Source organism: Ammospiza caudacuta, chromosome 32 (genome assembly GCF_027887145.1).
Source record: "Ammospiza caudacuta isolate bAmmCau1 chromosome 32, bAmmCau1.pri, whole genome shotgun sequence".
In the NCBI taxonomy this organism is placed as follows: domain Eukaryota; kingdom Metazoa; phylum Chordata; class Aves; order Passeriformes; family Passerellidae; genus Ammospiza; species Ammospiza caudacuta.
In genome coordinates, this window is record NC_080624.1 from 3,822,631 (window position 1) to 3,837,925 (window position 15,295).

The following is a 15,295-nucleotide window of genomic DNA, read 5'->3' on the forward strand; positions in this document are numbered from 1 at the left end:
TCAGACTGTCGTACAAGCCGCCGTCAAGCGAGGCGCGCTCCGAGCAGCGGGGCGGATTCGGTGCTCACGGAGCCGCTTTGGAGGCACCGGGACCCCACCGGGGTCACCCTAAAACTCCCTCGGGACCCTCCCGAGACCCCCGACCCGCTGTTGTAAAGTGTCCTGCCCGCCCCATTGTGTTGTCGCAATTTCGGCGGGCGGGAGGACCCGGGGCAGACAAGAGGCGCCGGGCGGAGCGGCCAATTCTGGGGCGCTCTGGGAATACAATGACCATGAAGAGACGCGTTTGCCACGCCCCTCTTGCGCTCTCACCCAATCAACGTGCCCTCCTGGAAGGCGGGAATTACAGACGAGCCAAAAACCACGCCCCATTTCCCAAAACCAACCAATCACATCGACGGCCACGCCCCCTCCCACCGCCCCTCCGTCTCCAGGACTACGCGCGCCGCCATTTGGGCGTGAGGCGGCGCCGCGGCAACTTCCGGTCCGGCCCAGCCGCGCTCCCCCGGCCCAGCCCCGGCGCCGCGGAGCTCCTGAGGCGGAGGTGGAGCGGGACGCGCAGGTAGGGCCGCCCCGCTTCCCTTTTTTCCCCTTTTTTTCCCATTTTCCCCCCATTTTTCCCTCAGCTCACGCCGTTGCTCCCTCGGCAGGGTCCCCCCGCGGCGGCCGCGGCCGCCATGGCCGCCGTGTGGCAGCAGGTGCTCGCCGTGGACGCGCGGTGAGCTCAGGGGGATTTTTTGGGGAGGATTTTGGATACCTGGGCGGTTTTATGAGGGGGGGATATTCTTACCTGGGCTGTTTTGAGAGGAATCCGGCACCTAGTTCTGTTAAAGGGAGGGATGCTCTTACGTGGATGCGCAAATTTGGAGATTTTGGGTATTTGGAGCATCTTTTTTGGGGGATTGTGGTACCTGGGCCAAGTTTGGGCTGGAATTATCACACCTGGGCCCGTTTTTGGGTGGAATTTTTCTGGTTTTGGGTAGAATTAACCCCATTTCTCACCTACACCTTGCCTGTATCTCAGCTGTCTCACCTGTACAGGTGCGCTGCGCACTGCACCAGCAGATCCTCAGTGCTGCACACCTGGGCCCATTTTTGGGTGGAATTTTTTTGTTTTGGGTAGAATTTCTCTGGTTTTGGGTAGAATTTCTCTGCTTTTGGGTAGAATTAGCCCCATTTCTCACTGGTATCTCACCTGTCCCTCACCTGTATCTCACCTGTGCAGGTACGCAGTGTACCGCACGCCGCAGCTGCCGCAGTTCTGCACACCTAGGCCCGTTTTTGGGTTGAATTTCTCTCGTTTTGGGTAGAATTTTTTTGGTTTTGTGCAGAATTAACCCCATTTCTTACTTGCCTCTCATTTGTATCTTACCTGTATGTCTCACCTGTGCAGGTACGCAGTGTACTGCACATTGCAGCTGCTGCAGTTACGTACGCCTGGGTCTGGTTTTGGGTGGAATTTTTCTGGTTTTGGGTGGATTTTTTCTGGTTTTGGGTGGATTTTTTCTGGTTTTGGGTGGAATTTCTCTGGTTTTGGGTGGATTTTTTCTGGTTTTGTGTAGAATTAACCCCATTTCTCACTGATATCTTACCTACCTCTCACCCGTCTCACCTGTGCAGGTGTGTGGCGTACCGCACGCTGCAGCTGCTGCAGTTCCACACACCTGGGTCTGGTTTGGGGTAGAATTTCTCTGGTTTTGTGTAGAATTTCTCTGGTTTTGGATAGAATTAACCCCATTTCTTACCTGTGTCTCACCTGTGCAGGTACGCGGCGTACCGCACGCCGCAGCTGCCGCAGTTCCGCACACCTAGGCCCGTTTTTGGGTGGAATTTGCCTGGTTTTGGGTTGAATTTCTCTACTTTTGTGTAGAATTTAACCCCTTTTTTCACCTGTCACCTGTATCCCACCCGTCTCTCCCCTGTGTCTCACCTGTGCAGGTACGCGGCGTACCGCACGCCGCAGCTGCCGCAGTTCCGCACGCAGTACGTGCGCCGGCGCTCGCAGCTGCTGCGGGAGCGGGCGCAGGGCGGGCACCTGGCGGGCGAGGCGCGGCGCTGGTACCTGCGGCTGCGGGCGCGGCTCCTGGCGCAGCGCTACGGCGCCCTGTCCGAGGCGGGCAGCTGCCGCAGCGCCCTCAGGGCCAGCCGCACCACGCTGGACCGCATGGAGGTACCTGGGACACACCTGGGCACACCTGGAGGGGTTTGGGGTACACCTGGGCACACCTGGGCACATGTGTGATACACCTGGGCACACCTGGGGCAGCTGCCGCAGCGCCCTCAGGGCCAGCTGCACCACGCTCGACCACATGGAGGTACCTGGGGCACACCTGGGGGCACCTGGGCACACCTGGGCACGTGTATGATACACCTGGGCACACCTGGGTACATGTGTGATACACCTGGGCACACCTGGGGCAGCTGCCACAGCGCCCTCAGGGCCAGCTGCACCACGCTGGACCGCATGGAGGTACCTGGGGCACACCTGGGGGCACCTGGGCACACCTGGGCATGTGTATGATACACCTGGGCACACCTGGGTACATGTGTGATACACCTGGGCACACCTGGGGCAGCTGCCGCAGCGCCCTCAGGGCCAGCTGCACCACGCTCGACCACATGGAGGTACCTGAGACATACCTGGGGGCACCTGGGCACACCTGGGCACGTGTATGATACACCTGGGTACATGTGTGATACACCTGGGCACACCTGGGGCAGCTGCCGCAGCGCCCTGAGGGCCAGCCGCGCCACGCTGGACCGCATGGAGGTACCTGGGACACACCTGGGGTACACCTGGGCACGCCTGGAGGGGTTTGGGGTACGCCTGGGTACACCTGGGTACATCTGGGTACATGTGTGATACACCTGGGCACACCTGGGGCAGCTGCCGCAGCGCCCTCAGGGCCAGCCGCACCACGCTCGACCACATGGAGGTACCTGGGGCACACCTGGGCACGCCTGGAGGGGTTTGGGGTACACCTGGGCACACCTGGGTACATGTGTGATACACCTGGGCACGCCTGGGGCAGCTGCTGCAGCACCCTCAGGGCCAGCTGCACCACGCTTGACCACATGGAGGTACCTGGGGCACACCTGGGGCACACCTGGGCACACCTGGGTACAGCCGGAGGGGTTTGGGGTCCACCTGGGTACACCTTGGCACATGTATGATACACCTAGAGGAGTTTGAGTTATACCTCGGCACACCTGGGCATGTGTGGGCACACCTGGGATACACTTGGGCACACCTGGGCCATGTGGGATACACCTGGGCACACCTGGGATACATTTAGGCACACCTGGGGCACACTCGTGGTGTACTCCTGGGTATACCTGGGCTGCACCTGAAATACATCTGGGCTACACCTGGGCACTCCTGGATACCTGTGGGCACACCTGGGATACACCTGGGCACACCTGGGCACACAAGGGATACACCTGGGGTACACCTGGGCACACAAGGGATACACCTGGGCACATGTGGCCATGCCTGGGCACACCTGGGCACACCTGGGCACACAAGGGATACACCTGGGCACACCTGGGCACACCTGGGATACACCTGGGCACACCTGGGCACACAAGGGATACACCTGGGCACACCTGGGCACACAAGGGATACACCTGGGGTACACCTGGGCACACAAGGGATACACCTGGGCACATGTGGCCGTACCTGGGCACACCTGGAGGGGCTCAGGACACACCTGGGGGGTGCTGGACCATCCCAAAACTCCTTGGGGGGAGGGTCAGGGAGTCCCAGCACCAATTTTGGGGGGATTTGAGGGGACCCCACCCCAATTTTGCATTTCCCACCCTCATTTTTGGGTTCCCCACCCCCAATTTTGGGTTTCCTATCCCAATTTTCGTTGCTCCCCCCAATTCGGGGGTCCCAACCCTTCTCCCCTCCCCAATTCGGGGGTCCCAACCTTTCCCTTCCCCAATTCGGGGGTCCCACGTTTTCTCCTCCCCAATTTGGAGGTCCCATCCCTTTCCCCTTCCCCAATTCGGGGGTCCCAACCCTTCTCCCCTCCCCAATTCGGGGGTCCCAACCCTTTCCCCTCCCCAATTCGGGGGTCCCAACGCTTCTCCCCTCCCCAATTCGGGGGTCCCAACCCTTTCCCTTCCCCAATTTGGGGGTCCCAACCTTTTCCCTTCCCCAATTCGGGGGTCCCAACCCTTCTCCCCTCCCCAATTTGGGGGTCCCAACCCTTTCCCCTCCCCAATTCGGGGGTCCCAACCCTTCTCCCCTCCCCAATTTGGGGGTCCCAACCCTTTCCCCTCCCCAATTCGGGGGTCCCAACCCTTCTCCCCTCCCCAATTCGGGGGTCCCAACCCTTCTCCCCTCCCCAATTTGGGGGTCCCAACCCTTTCCCCTCCCCAATTCGGGGGTCCCAACCCTTTCCCCTCCCCAGGATTTCGAGGAGGACCCTCGGGGGTCCCGGGGCCACCGGCGCTCCCTGAGCCGCAGCTCCGGCCCGGGGGGACTGCGGGGGGGTCCCGACGAGCGGTGAGACCCCCGGGGGGGGAATTGGGGAGGGGTCCCGGGGGGTTTGGGGGGATTTTGGGGGTTTTTTTTCGGGGTATTTTGGGCGCTTTTTGGGGATTTTTGGGGGTCTCAGTGTGCTGGGGAGTCATTTTGGGGGGTGGTCCTGGGTGGTTTTGGGGGTCTGGGGGAGGTCTTGGGCTCCTGAGGGGATTGGGGAGGGGGTCTTGGGGATTTTGGGGGGGATTTTAGGGGTTTTTGGGGGTCTCAGGGTGCTGGGGAGTCATTTTGGAGAGGGGGTCCTGGGTGGTTTTGGGGTTTTTTTAGGGGGATTTTAGGGATTTTTGGGGGTCTTGGGGTGCTGAGCAGTCATTTTGGGGAGGGTCCCAGGGGGTTTTGGGGGGATTTTGGGGGGATTTTGGGCATTTTAGGGGGATTTTGGGGGTATTTTAGGGGTTTTTGGGGGCTCTTAGGGTGCTGGGGAGTCATTTTGGGGGGGGATCCTGGGGGGTTTTGGGGTTTTTTAGGGGGATTTTGGGGTTTTTGGGGGTCTCAGGGTGTTGGGGGGTCATTCTGGGGAGGGTCCCAGAGGGGTTTGGGGGATTTTTGGGGGGATTTTAGGCGTTTTTGGGGGGGACTTTGGGCGTTTTTTGGGGGAGGGGAAGTCTCGATGTTTTTGGGGGGGGGGTCACTGCACACCTGTGGGCAAAACCATTGTGGGAGATGGGGGGGTTTGGAGAGCGCCAGTCAATACCTGGGCGGGGGGTCAGGGGTTACCTGGGGGGGGGGGGGTCTCAGGACCCTGGGGGTGTTGGGGAGGGGTCTCAGGGGGTTGTGGGATCTTTTTGGGGGGAGGTCTCGATGTTTTTGGGGGGGGTCTCTGCGCACCTGTGGGCAAAACCATTGTGGGAGATGGGGGGGTTTGGAGAGTGCCAATCGATACCCGTGGGGGGGTCTCAGGGTCTTGGGGGGGTCAGGGGGTATCTGGGGGGGTCTCAGGGTGCTGGAGGGGTCTCAGGGTGCTGGGGGGGGGGGGGTCTCAGGGTCTTGGGCGGGGGTCTCACATTCCCCCACCCCACCCCCCCCCCCCCCCTTTGGAGGCCCCCATTCCCCTGGACCAAACCATTCCAGCGAACCGGGGGGGTGCCGGGTTGGGCTCAGGTTGTCCTGTGGGGTTTCAGATCGATTTGGGGAGGGGTCTCACGCTTCGCCCCCCCTCCCGCAGCCCCCCCGGGGTGGTGCCCACCCCCCTGGCCGAGGCCAGCCGGGCCATGGCCGGGGACACCACCCTGAGTGAGAACTACGCCTTCGCCGGGGTGTTCCACGTGTTCGACCAACACCTGGACAGCGCAGGTAACCCGGGGGGGGGTCGGGTGTCATCTGGGAGGGGGCTGGGGGGGTCTCAGGTGTTGTTTGGGGGTCTCAGGTGTCCCTTGGGGGGCATCAGGGGAGTCTGGGGGTTCTCAGGTGTTGTTTAGGTGTTTCTGGGGAAACTTTGAGGGGGTCTGGGGGGGTCTCAGGTGTCATCTGAGGGGGTCTGGGGGGGTCTCAGGTGTTGTTTGGGGGGGGGTCTCAGGTGTCCCCTGCGGGGGTCTGGGGGGGTCTCAGGTGTTGTTTGGGGGGGGGTCTCAGGTGTTGTTTGGGGGATCTGGGGGGGTCTCAGGTGTTGTTTGGGGGTCTCAGGTGTCCCTTGGGGGGCATCAGGGGGGTCTGGGGGTTCTCAGGTGTTGTTTGGGGGGTCTGAAGGGGTCTCAGGTGTTGTTTGGGGGGGGTCTCAGGTGTTGTTTGGGGGGGGGGGGTCTCAGGTGTTGTCTGGGGGGGCTCTCAGGTGTCCCCCGTGTCCCTCCCCAGGGCAGGAGCCTCAGTTTCCTGCAGGGTCTGGGGGCTCCCCAGCTCTGGGGCTGATCCCTTTGTTTTGGGGTGTCTCCCCCGAGTCTGGGGGGCTCCCAGCTCTGTATAATTTTGGGGAGGGGTCTCACCCGTCCCCCTTTACCCCCCCCCAGTGCGGAAGGTGCGGTTCGCGCGCGACGAGCGCCACCTGCTGGATGGGTGGGGGAGTCCCCCCTGGCTCTGAGGCTGAACCCTTTGCTTTGAGGGGGGGTCTCTCCTGACTCTGGGGGGTTCCTGGCCCTGTGTAATTTTGGGGAGGGGTCTCACCCACCTCCTCCTGTCCCCCCCAGTGCGGAAGGTGCAGTTTCCCCATGACGAGCGCCACCTGCTGCATAGCATTGGGGATTTCCCCTGATTTTAGGGGGCTCCCCACTGTGTATAATTTTGGGGAGGGGGTCTCACCTTTCCCCCTTCATGCCCCCCAGTGCGGAAGGCGCAGTTCGCCCACGACGAGCGCCACCTGCTGGATGGGTTGGGGGGCTCCCCCCAGTTTTAGGGATCTCCCCTGGCCCTATAGAATTTTGGGGAGGGGTCTCACCCGTCCCCCTTTACCCCCCCCCCAGTGTGGAAGGTACGGTTCGCGCACGACGAGCGCCACCCGCTGGATGGGTTGGGGGGCTCCCCCCAGTTTTAGGGGTCTCCCCTGGCCCTATAGAATTTTGGGGAGGGGTCTCACGCCCCCCCTCGTGTTCCCCCAGTGCGGAAGGTGCAGTTCGCGCACGACGAGCGCCACCTGCTGGCGTGCTGCTCGCTGGACGGGACGCTCTCCGTGTGCCGCCTGGCCCCGGGGCCCCCGGCCGTGCTGCGGCGCCTCCGCGGCCACGGCGCCGGCGTCTCGGACTTCGCCTGGTCCCTGTCCAACGACGTCCTGGTGTCCACCTCGCTGGACGGGACCCTGCGCCTCTGGGACCCCGGGGACGGGCGCTGCATCCGCCGCGTGCCCGACCCCGACGGGGCCGCGCTGCTGTGCTGTGCGTTCCAGCCGCTGAATAACAACCTGACTGTGGTGAGAGGAACCCTAAAACTGTCCTGAAGTACCCCTAAACTGCCCCAAAATGCCACAGCTCTGAGGGACCCCCCAAACATCCCCCCAAACCCAACCCGGCGCTGCTGTGCTGTGCGTTCCAGCCGCTGAATAACAACCTGACTGTGGTGAGGGAAACCCTAAATCTGTCCTAAAGTACCCCTAAACTGCCCCCCAAAATGCCACAGCCCTGAGGGACCCTCCTGGGACCCCCTGTGCTGCTGTGCTGTGCGTTCCAGCCGCTGAATAACAACCTGACTGTGGTGAGAGGAACCCTAAAACTGTCCTAAAGTACCCCTAAACTGCCCCAAAATGTCACAGCCCTGAGGGACCCTCCTGGGACCCCCCAAACCCAACCCGGCGCTGCTGTGCTGTGCGTTCCAGCCGCTGAATAACAACCTGGCTGTGGTGAAATACTGAAATGCCCTAAAACCACCCCAAAATGTCCCAGTGCTGGGAGACCCCCCTGAGACCCCCAAACATCCCCCCCAAACCCAACCCTGCTTTGTTGCACTGTGCATTCCAGCCGCTGAATAACAACCCGACTGTGGTGAGAAAAACCCTAAAGTACCTTAAAACCATCTTAAAATACCCCTAAACTGCCCCAAAATACCCCAAAATGCCCCAGTGCTGGGAGACCCCCCGAGACCCCCCAGACATCCCCCAAACCCCTCTGAGTGACCCTTTGTGCCCCCCAGGTGGGCAGTGCCTGGCACATGGTGCAGGTTGTGAACATCCCCACAGGGAAGGCGGCTCCAGGGGGGTTTTGGGGGTCTCAGGGTGGGTTTTGGGGGGCATTTTGGGGGTTTCAGGAGGGTCTCAGGCAGGTGTGTGCCCTCCCCCAGGTGGGCAGTGCCCGGCGCATGGTCCACGTTGTGAACATCTCCATGGGGAAGGCGGCTCGGGGCGGGGGGTTGGAGGGGATTTTGGGGATCTCAGGATCTCAGGTTTGAGGGTCTCAGGATGGGTTTGGGGGGTCTCAGGATGGGTTTTGGGGGGTCTCAGGATGGGTTTGGGGGGTCTCAGGATGGGTTTTGGGGGGTCTCAGGATGGGTTTGGGGGGTCTCAGGACGGGTTTGGGGGTCCCAGGATGGGTTTGGGGGTCTCAGGATGGGTTTGGGGGTCCCAGGGCGCCCCCCCAGCCCACGTTTTGCCCCCCCAGGTGGGCAGTGCCCAGCACATGGTGTGCGTTGTGAACATCTCCATGGGGAAGGCAGCTCGGGGCGGGGGGTTGGAGGGGATTTTGGGGATCTCAGGCAGGTTTGAGGGTCTCAGGCAGGTTGAGGGTCTCAGGATGGGTTTGAGGGTCTCAGGATGGGTTTGGGGGTCTCAGGCAGGTTTGAGGGTCTCAGGATGGGTTTGGGGAGGTCTCAGGACGGGTTTGGGGGTCCCAGGATGGGTTTGGGGGTCTCAGGATGGGTTTGGGGGTCCCAGGGTGCCCCCCCAGCCCACGTTTTGCCCCCCCAGGTGGGCAGTGCCCGGCACATGGTGCGCGTTGTGAACATCTCCACCGGGAAGGCGGCTCGGGGCGGCACCGGGCGCCTCCCCGGGCGGGTCCTCGCCCTTTGCTTCGACGCCCCCGGGCGGGTCCTGTGGGCCGGCGACGATCGGGGCTCGGTGTCCTCGTTCCTGTGCGACCCCGGCACCGGTACCGGCCCTGGGGGGGACTGGGAGGGGACTGGGGGGCACTGGGAGGGAACTGGGATGGACTGGGACGGGATTGGGGGGCACTGGGATGGACTGGGAGGGGATTGAGAGGGACTGGGAGGGAACTGGGAGGGACTGGGGATGGGTACAGAGGGACTGGGACAGACTGGGAGGGCATTGGAGGGGTCTGGAGGTGGGTACAAAAGGACTGGGGGGCACTGGGAGGCACTGGGGCTGTACTGGGGGGCACTGGGAGGCACTGGGGCTGTAGTGGGCGGTACTGGGGGGCACTGGGAGGGTTTTGGGGAGGGGTCTCACTCCGTGCCCCCCCCAGGCTGGCTTACCAATGCTTTGCCAGTGCTGGTGTTGGAGGGCACTGGGAGGGCACTGGGGGGCACTGGCTGGTACTGGGAGGCACTGGGGCTGTACTGGGTGGTACTGGGGCAGTACTGAGGGGCACTGGGGCAGTGCCTGGGGGCACTGGGGCAGTACTGGGAGGGTTTTGGGGAGGGGGTCTCACACCCTGTACCCCCCAGGCTGGCTGACCAAGGCCTCGTGGCTGCTGGTCCTGGGGGCATTGGGGGGCACTGGGTGGTACTGGGCAGCACTGGGGCAGTACCGGGGGGCACTGGGGCTGTGCTGGGGAGGGGTCTCACGCCGTGTGCCCCCCAGGCCGGCTCACCAAGGCCTCGCGGGTGCTGGTCCAGGCCGGCGGCTCCATCACGTCGCTCTCGGCCCGGGCCTGGGCCAGCCGGGAGGCGCCGGACCCGTCCCTGCTGGTGAACGCCTGCCCCGACCGCCTGCTGCTCTTCCGGTACGTTCGGGGACGTCAGGGGGGCTTGGGGACATCAGGGGGGCTTTGGGGACATTGGGGACATCAGGGGGGCTTGGGGACATTGGGGACATCAGGGGGGCTTGGGGACATTATGGACATCAGGGGGGCTTTGGGGACATTGGGGGGATTTGGGGAATTGAGGGGTTTTGGGGAATTGGGGGGCTTTGGAGAACTGGGGGGCTTTGGGGAACTGGGGGGATTTGGGGTGAACCAGACCCGTCCCTGCTGGTGAACGCCTGCCCCGACCTCCTGCTGCTCTTCCGGTACATTCGGGGACATCAGGGGGGCTTGGGGACATTGGGGACATCAGGGGGGCTTTGGGACATTGGGGACATCAGGGGGGCTTTGGGGACATTGGGGGGATTTGGGGAATTGAGGGGATTTGGGGAATTGGGGGGATTTGGGGAATTGAGGGGATTTGGGGAATTGGGGACATCAGGGGGGATTTGGGGACATTGGGGGGATTTGGGGAATTGGGGGGCTTTGGGGAATTGGGGGGACTTGGGGTGAACCAGACCCGTCCCTGCTGGTCAACGCCTGCCCCGACCTCCTGCTGCTTTTCTGCTATGGGGGGGACATTGGGGGAGTTTTTGGGGTGATTTTTGGGTGTTTCTGACCCATTTTTTTGGTTCCTCCAGGGTGGTGGAGGACGAGGGGGGCTCGGTGGGGTTTTAGGGGCAGTTTTTGGGGTGATTTTTGGGTGTTTTTTGGTATTTCTGACCTGTTTTTGGTCCCCGCAGGGTGGTGGAGGACGAGGGGGGCTCGGGCGCCCCGGGGCTGCGGCTCCGGCGCAGTTTCCCCACGCGGCACCGGGAGCAGCCCCTGAGGAGCTGCTTCTGCCCCCTGATGTCCTTCAGGCAGGGAGCCTGCGTGGGTGAGCACTGGGACAAACTGGGAGGGACTGGGACAAACTGGGAGTGGATTGGGATAAACTGGGAGAGCCTGGGAATGGACTGGAAGGGACTGGGACAAACTGGGATGGGCTGGGAATGGACTGGAAGAGACTGGGACAAACTGGGATGGGCTGGGAATGGACTGGGAGGGGACTGGGACAAACTGGGAGCGACTGGGAATGGACTGGAAGAGACTGGGACAAACTGGGATGGGCTGGGAATGGACTGGGAGCCTGCATGGGTGAGCGCTGGGACAAACTGGGAGGGACTGGGACAAACTGGGAGTGGATTGGGATAAACTGGGAGAGCCTGGGAATGGACTGGGAGGGGACTGGGACAGAATGGGAACAGACTGGGAGGGACTCGGACAAACTGGGAATGGACTGGGACAGACTGGGAGTGGACTGGGACAAACTGGGAATGGACTGGGAGGGACTGGGAGCCTGCGTGGGTGAGCGCTGGAACAGGCTGGGAATGGACTGGGAGGGGACCGGAATGAACTGGGACAAACTGGGAGGGACTGGGAGAGAGTGGGACAAACTGGGAATGGACTGGGAGGGACTGGGACAGACTGGGAGAGACTGGGAGGGAGTGGAACAGACTGGGAATGGACTGGGAGGGACTGGGGTGGGAGCAGGGACAGGCGCCACCCCCCAGCCGTGTCCCCAGTGTCCCCAACAATGACAGGCATTGAGAGGGTCAGTAGGATGACATTGCCCAGCCCTGTCCCCAATGTCCCCATAGTGACAGGCAGCAAGGGGGGCGGTTGGGTGCCTTATCCCTGTCCCTGATGTCCCCAACGTCCCCACGCAGTGACACGGGCAGCGAGGAGGGCGGTTGGGTGTCCCTGATGTCCCCAATGTCCCTGATGTCCCCAATCACCCCAACGTCCCCACGCAGTGATGGGCAGCGAGGGGGTCAATTGGGTGTCCCCGATGTCCCCGCGCAGTGATGGGCAGCGAGGGGGTCGGTTGGGTATCCCTGATGTCCCCAATGTCCCCACTGTCCCCACGCAGTGACGGGCAGCGAGGAGGGCGGTTGGGTGCCATCCTTCATCCCTGTTCCCGATGTCCCCATGTCCCTGATGTCCCCAATGTCCCCACACAGTGACACGGGGGCAGCGAGGGGGTCGGTTGGGTGTCCCCAATGTCCCCACTGTCCCCACACAGTGACGGGCAGCGAGGAGGGTGGTTGGGTGTCCCCAATGTCCCCGCACAGTGACGGGCAGCAAGGAGGGTGGTTGGGTGTCCCCGATGTCCTTGCCATCCCCAATGTCCCCGATGTCCCCACACAGTGACAGGCAGCGAGGGGGTCGGTTGGGTGTCCCTGATGTCCCCAATGTCCCCACGCAGTGACAGGCAGCGAGGGGGTCGGTTGGGTGTCCCCGATGTCCTTGCCATCCCTGATGTCCCCAATGTCCCCACGCAGTGACGGGCAGCGAAGGAGGGTGGTTGGGTGTCCCCAATGTCCTTGCCATCCCCAATGTCCCCGCGCAGTGACGGGCAGCAAGGGGGTCGGTTGGGTGTCCCTGATGTCCCCAATGTCCCCACGCAGTGACGGGCAGCGAGGGGGTCGGTTGGGTGTCCCTGATGTCCCCAATGTCCCCGCGCAGTGACAGGCAGCGAGGGGGTCAGTTGGGTGTCCCTGATGTCCCCAATGTCCTTGCCATCCCCAATGTCCCCACACAGTGACAGGCAGTGAGGGGGTCAGTTGTGTGTCCCTGATGTCCCCACTGTCCCCAATGTCCCCATGCAGTGACAGGCAGCGAGGGGGTCAGTTGGGTGTCCCTGATGTCCCCAATGTCCTTGCCATCCCCAATGTCCCCGCGCAGTGACGGGCAGCGAGGGGGTCAGTTGGGTGTCCCCGATGTCCCCAATGTCCCTGCGCAGTGACAGGCAGCGAGGGGGTCGGTTGGGTGTCCCTGATGTCCCCAATGTCCTTGCCATCCCCAATGTCCCTGCGCAGTGACAGGCAGCGAGGGGGTCGGTTGTGTGTCCCTGATGTCCCTGATGTCCTCACACAGTGACGGGCAGCGAGGACGCCTCCGTGCACTTTTTCGACGTGGGCCGCGCCGCGCGAGCCACGGTGAACACCCTGCAGGGCCACGGGGCGCCCGTGCTGGCCGTGGCCTTCAACTGCGACGAGTCCCTGCTGGCCTCGGGGGACGCCGCGGGCACCGTCATCGTCTGGCGCCGCCAGCACGCCTGAGGCGCCCCAAGAACCCCAAAATCCCCGCGGGAAACCCCAAAACCTGCCTGGAGATACCCCAGAAACGCCCGAAAAACCACCTCGAAACACGCCGGCGTGGGCTTGCAGTGTGGAGAGTTTTGAGAGCGGTGTGTGGCAGCGAAATACCCCAAAATCCTGCCCAAAACCCCCCCCAAAATCCTGCCAGATACACCCCCAGAATTCTGCCCAAAATCCCACCCGAAACACCCCCAAAATCCTGCCCAAAACCACTACAAAATGCTTCCCAAAACACCCTCAAAATCCTGTCCAAAATATCCCAAAATCCTGCCCAAAAACCACTCCAAAAATCCTGCCTAAACACCCCCAAAACCCTTCCTAAAATCCTGCCCCAAAACACCTCAAAATCCTTCCTAAAATCCTGCCCAAAACCCTCCAGAATCCTTCCTAAAATCCTGCCCCAAAACACCCCCAAAATCCTTCCTAAAATCCTGCCCCAAAACCCCCCAAAAAACCCCCAGAATCCGGCCCAAAACCCCCCCAAATCCTACCCAAAATCCTTCCTAAAATCCTGCCCAAAACCCTCCAGAATCCTTCCTAAAATCCTGCCCCAAAACACCCCCAAAATCTTTCCTAAAATCCTGCCCCAAAACTCCCCAAAATCATTCCCAAAAAAACCCCCAAAATCCTTCCCCAAATCGCTCCAAACCTCCTCCAAAATCTCCCAAACCCCACCCTGGAATCTTCCAAAAACCCCAAACCCAAAATGCCCCCGCCTGGTGTTCAAGCACGGTGAATTTTGCGAGGAGTTGTGTGGCAACAAAATACCCCAAAACCACCCCAAAATGTCCCCCAAATATCCCAAAACTCCCCCAAAATTCCCCTCGATCCTCCCAGTCTGGTTATTGAAATTTGTGTGACCCCGAACCTTTCCCAAAACCCTCCAGACCCTCCCCAAAATCCACAGATCCCCCCGGGACCACCCCAAAATTGCTCCAGTGGGACCTTCAGGCACACCTGGGACCCCCCAAACACACCTGGAACCCCCAAAACCCACCTGGATCCCCCTCAGAATTCCCCCAGCACGGCCCTCAACAGCTGCACAGGTGTTGTCATTGTGTGGCACTCACAGCACACCTGGATCCCCCCCAAAACACACCTGGATCCCAAAATCCCCACCTGGACCCCCCCAAAATTCCCCCAGCACGGCCTTGGAAGAACTGCACAGGTGTTGTCACTTTGTAGCACTCACAGCACACCTGGATCCCCCCCCAAACCCCACCTGGACCCCCCCAAAACCCCACCTGGATCCCCCTCAGAATTCCCCCAGCACGGCCTTCAACAGCTGCACAGGTGTTGTCATTGTGTGGCACTCACAGCACACCTGGATGCTCCCAAAACACACCTGGATCCCCCCCCCAAACACACCTGAGACCCCCTCAAACCCCACCTGGAACCCCCCCAAAATTGCCCCAGCACGGCCTTGGAAGAACTGCACAGGTGTTGTCACTTTGTAGCACTCACAGCACACCTGGATCCCCCCCCAAAACACACCTGGATCCCCCAAAGCCCCTTCCAAGACCCCCCAAAACCCACCTGGACCCCCCCAAACCCTTCCCAGTGGGACCTTGAACAAGTGCACAGGTGTTGTCATCACGTGGCACTCACAGCACACCTGGATCCCCAAAACCCCCCCGGGACCTCCCAAACTTCACCTGGAACCCCCAACACCTTCCCAGTGTAGCCTTGAAGAACTGCACAGGTGTTGTCATCGTGTGGCACTCACAGCACACCTGAGACCCCCCCCAAAACACACCTGGATCCCCAAATCCCCACCTGGATCCCCCTCAAAATTCCCCCAGTGTGGCCTTGAACAAGTGCACAGGTGTTGTCATCGTGTGGCACTCACAGCACACCTGGGTCCCCCCCAAAACACACCTGGATCCCCAAATCCCCACCTGGATTCCCCAAAACACACCTGGATCCCCAAAATCACCTGCAGCCCCCCCAAAACCCACCTGGACCACCCCAAAATTGCCCCAGCACGGCCTTGGAAGAACTGCACAGGTGTTGTCATTGTGTAGCACTCACAGCACACCTGGATCCCCCCCCAAAACACACCTGGATCCCAAAATCCCCACCTGGACCCCCCAAATCCCCACCTGGACCCCCCAAATCCCCACCTGGACCACCCCAAAATTGCCCCAGCACGGCCTTGGAAGAACTGCACAGGTGTTGTCACTTTGTAGCACTCACAGCACACCTGGATCCCCCCCCCAAAACACACCTGGAGCCCCCCCAAAGCCCCTCAGCCCCCCCAAACCCCCGCG

At 61.7% G+C, this 15,295-nt stretch overlaps 1 protein-coding gene across 1 annotated transcript; it reads left to right on the forward strand.

Annotated features, from left to right (window-relative positions):
* The first annotated feature begins 385 nt into the window (after positions 1-385).
* WDR13 (WD repeat domain 13) lies at positions 386-13,714 on the forward strand. Its single transcript, XM_058822435.1, has 10 exons — positions 386-562; positions 651-718; positions 1,939-2,170; positions 4,419-4,513; positions 5,715-5,842; positions 7,078-7,385; positions 8,871-9,051; positions 9,723-9,864; positions 10,626-10,759; positions 12,802-13,714. The coding sequence occupies exons 2-10, from the start codon at positions 678-680 to the stop codon at positions 12,984-12,986; spliced, it is 1,446 nt and encodes a 481-aa protein (XP_058678418.1). The 5' UTR covers positions 386-562; positions 651-677; the 3' UTR covers positions 12,987-13,714.
* Positions 13,715-15,295: the final 1,581 nt, after the last annotated feature.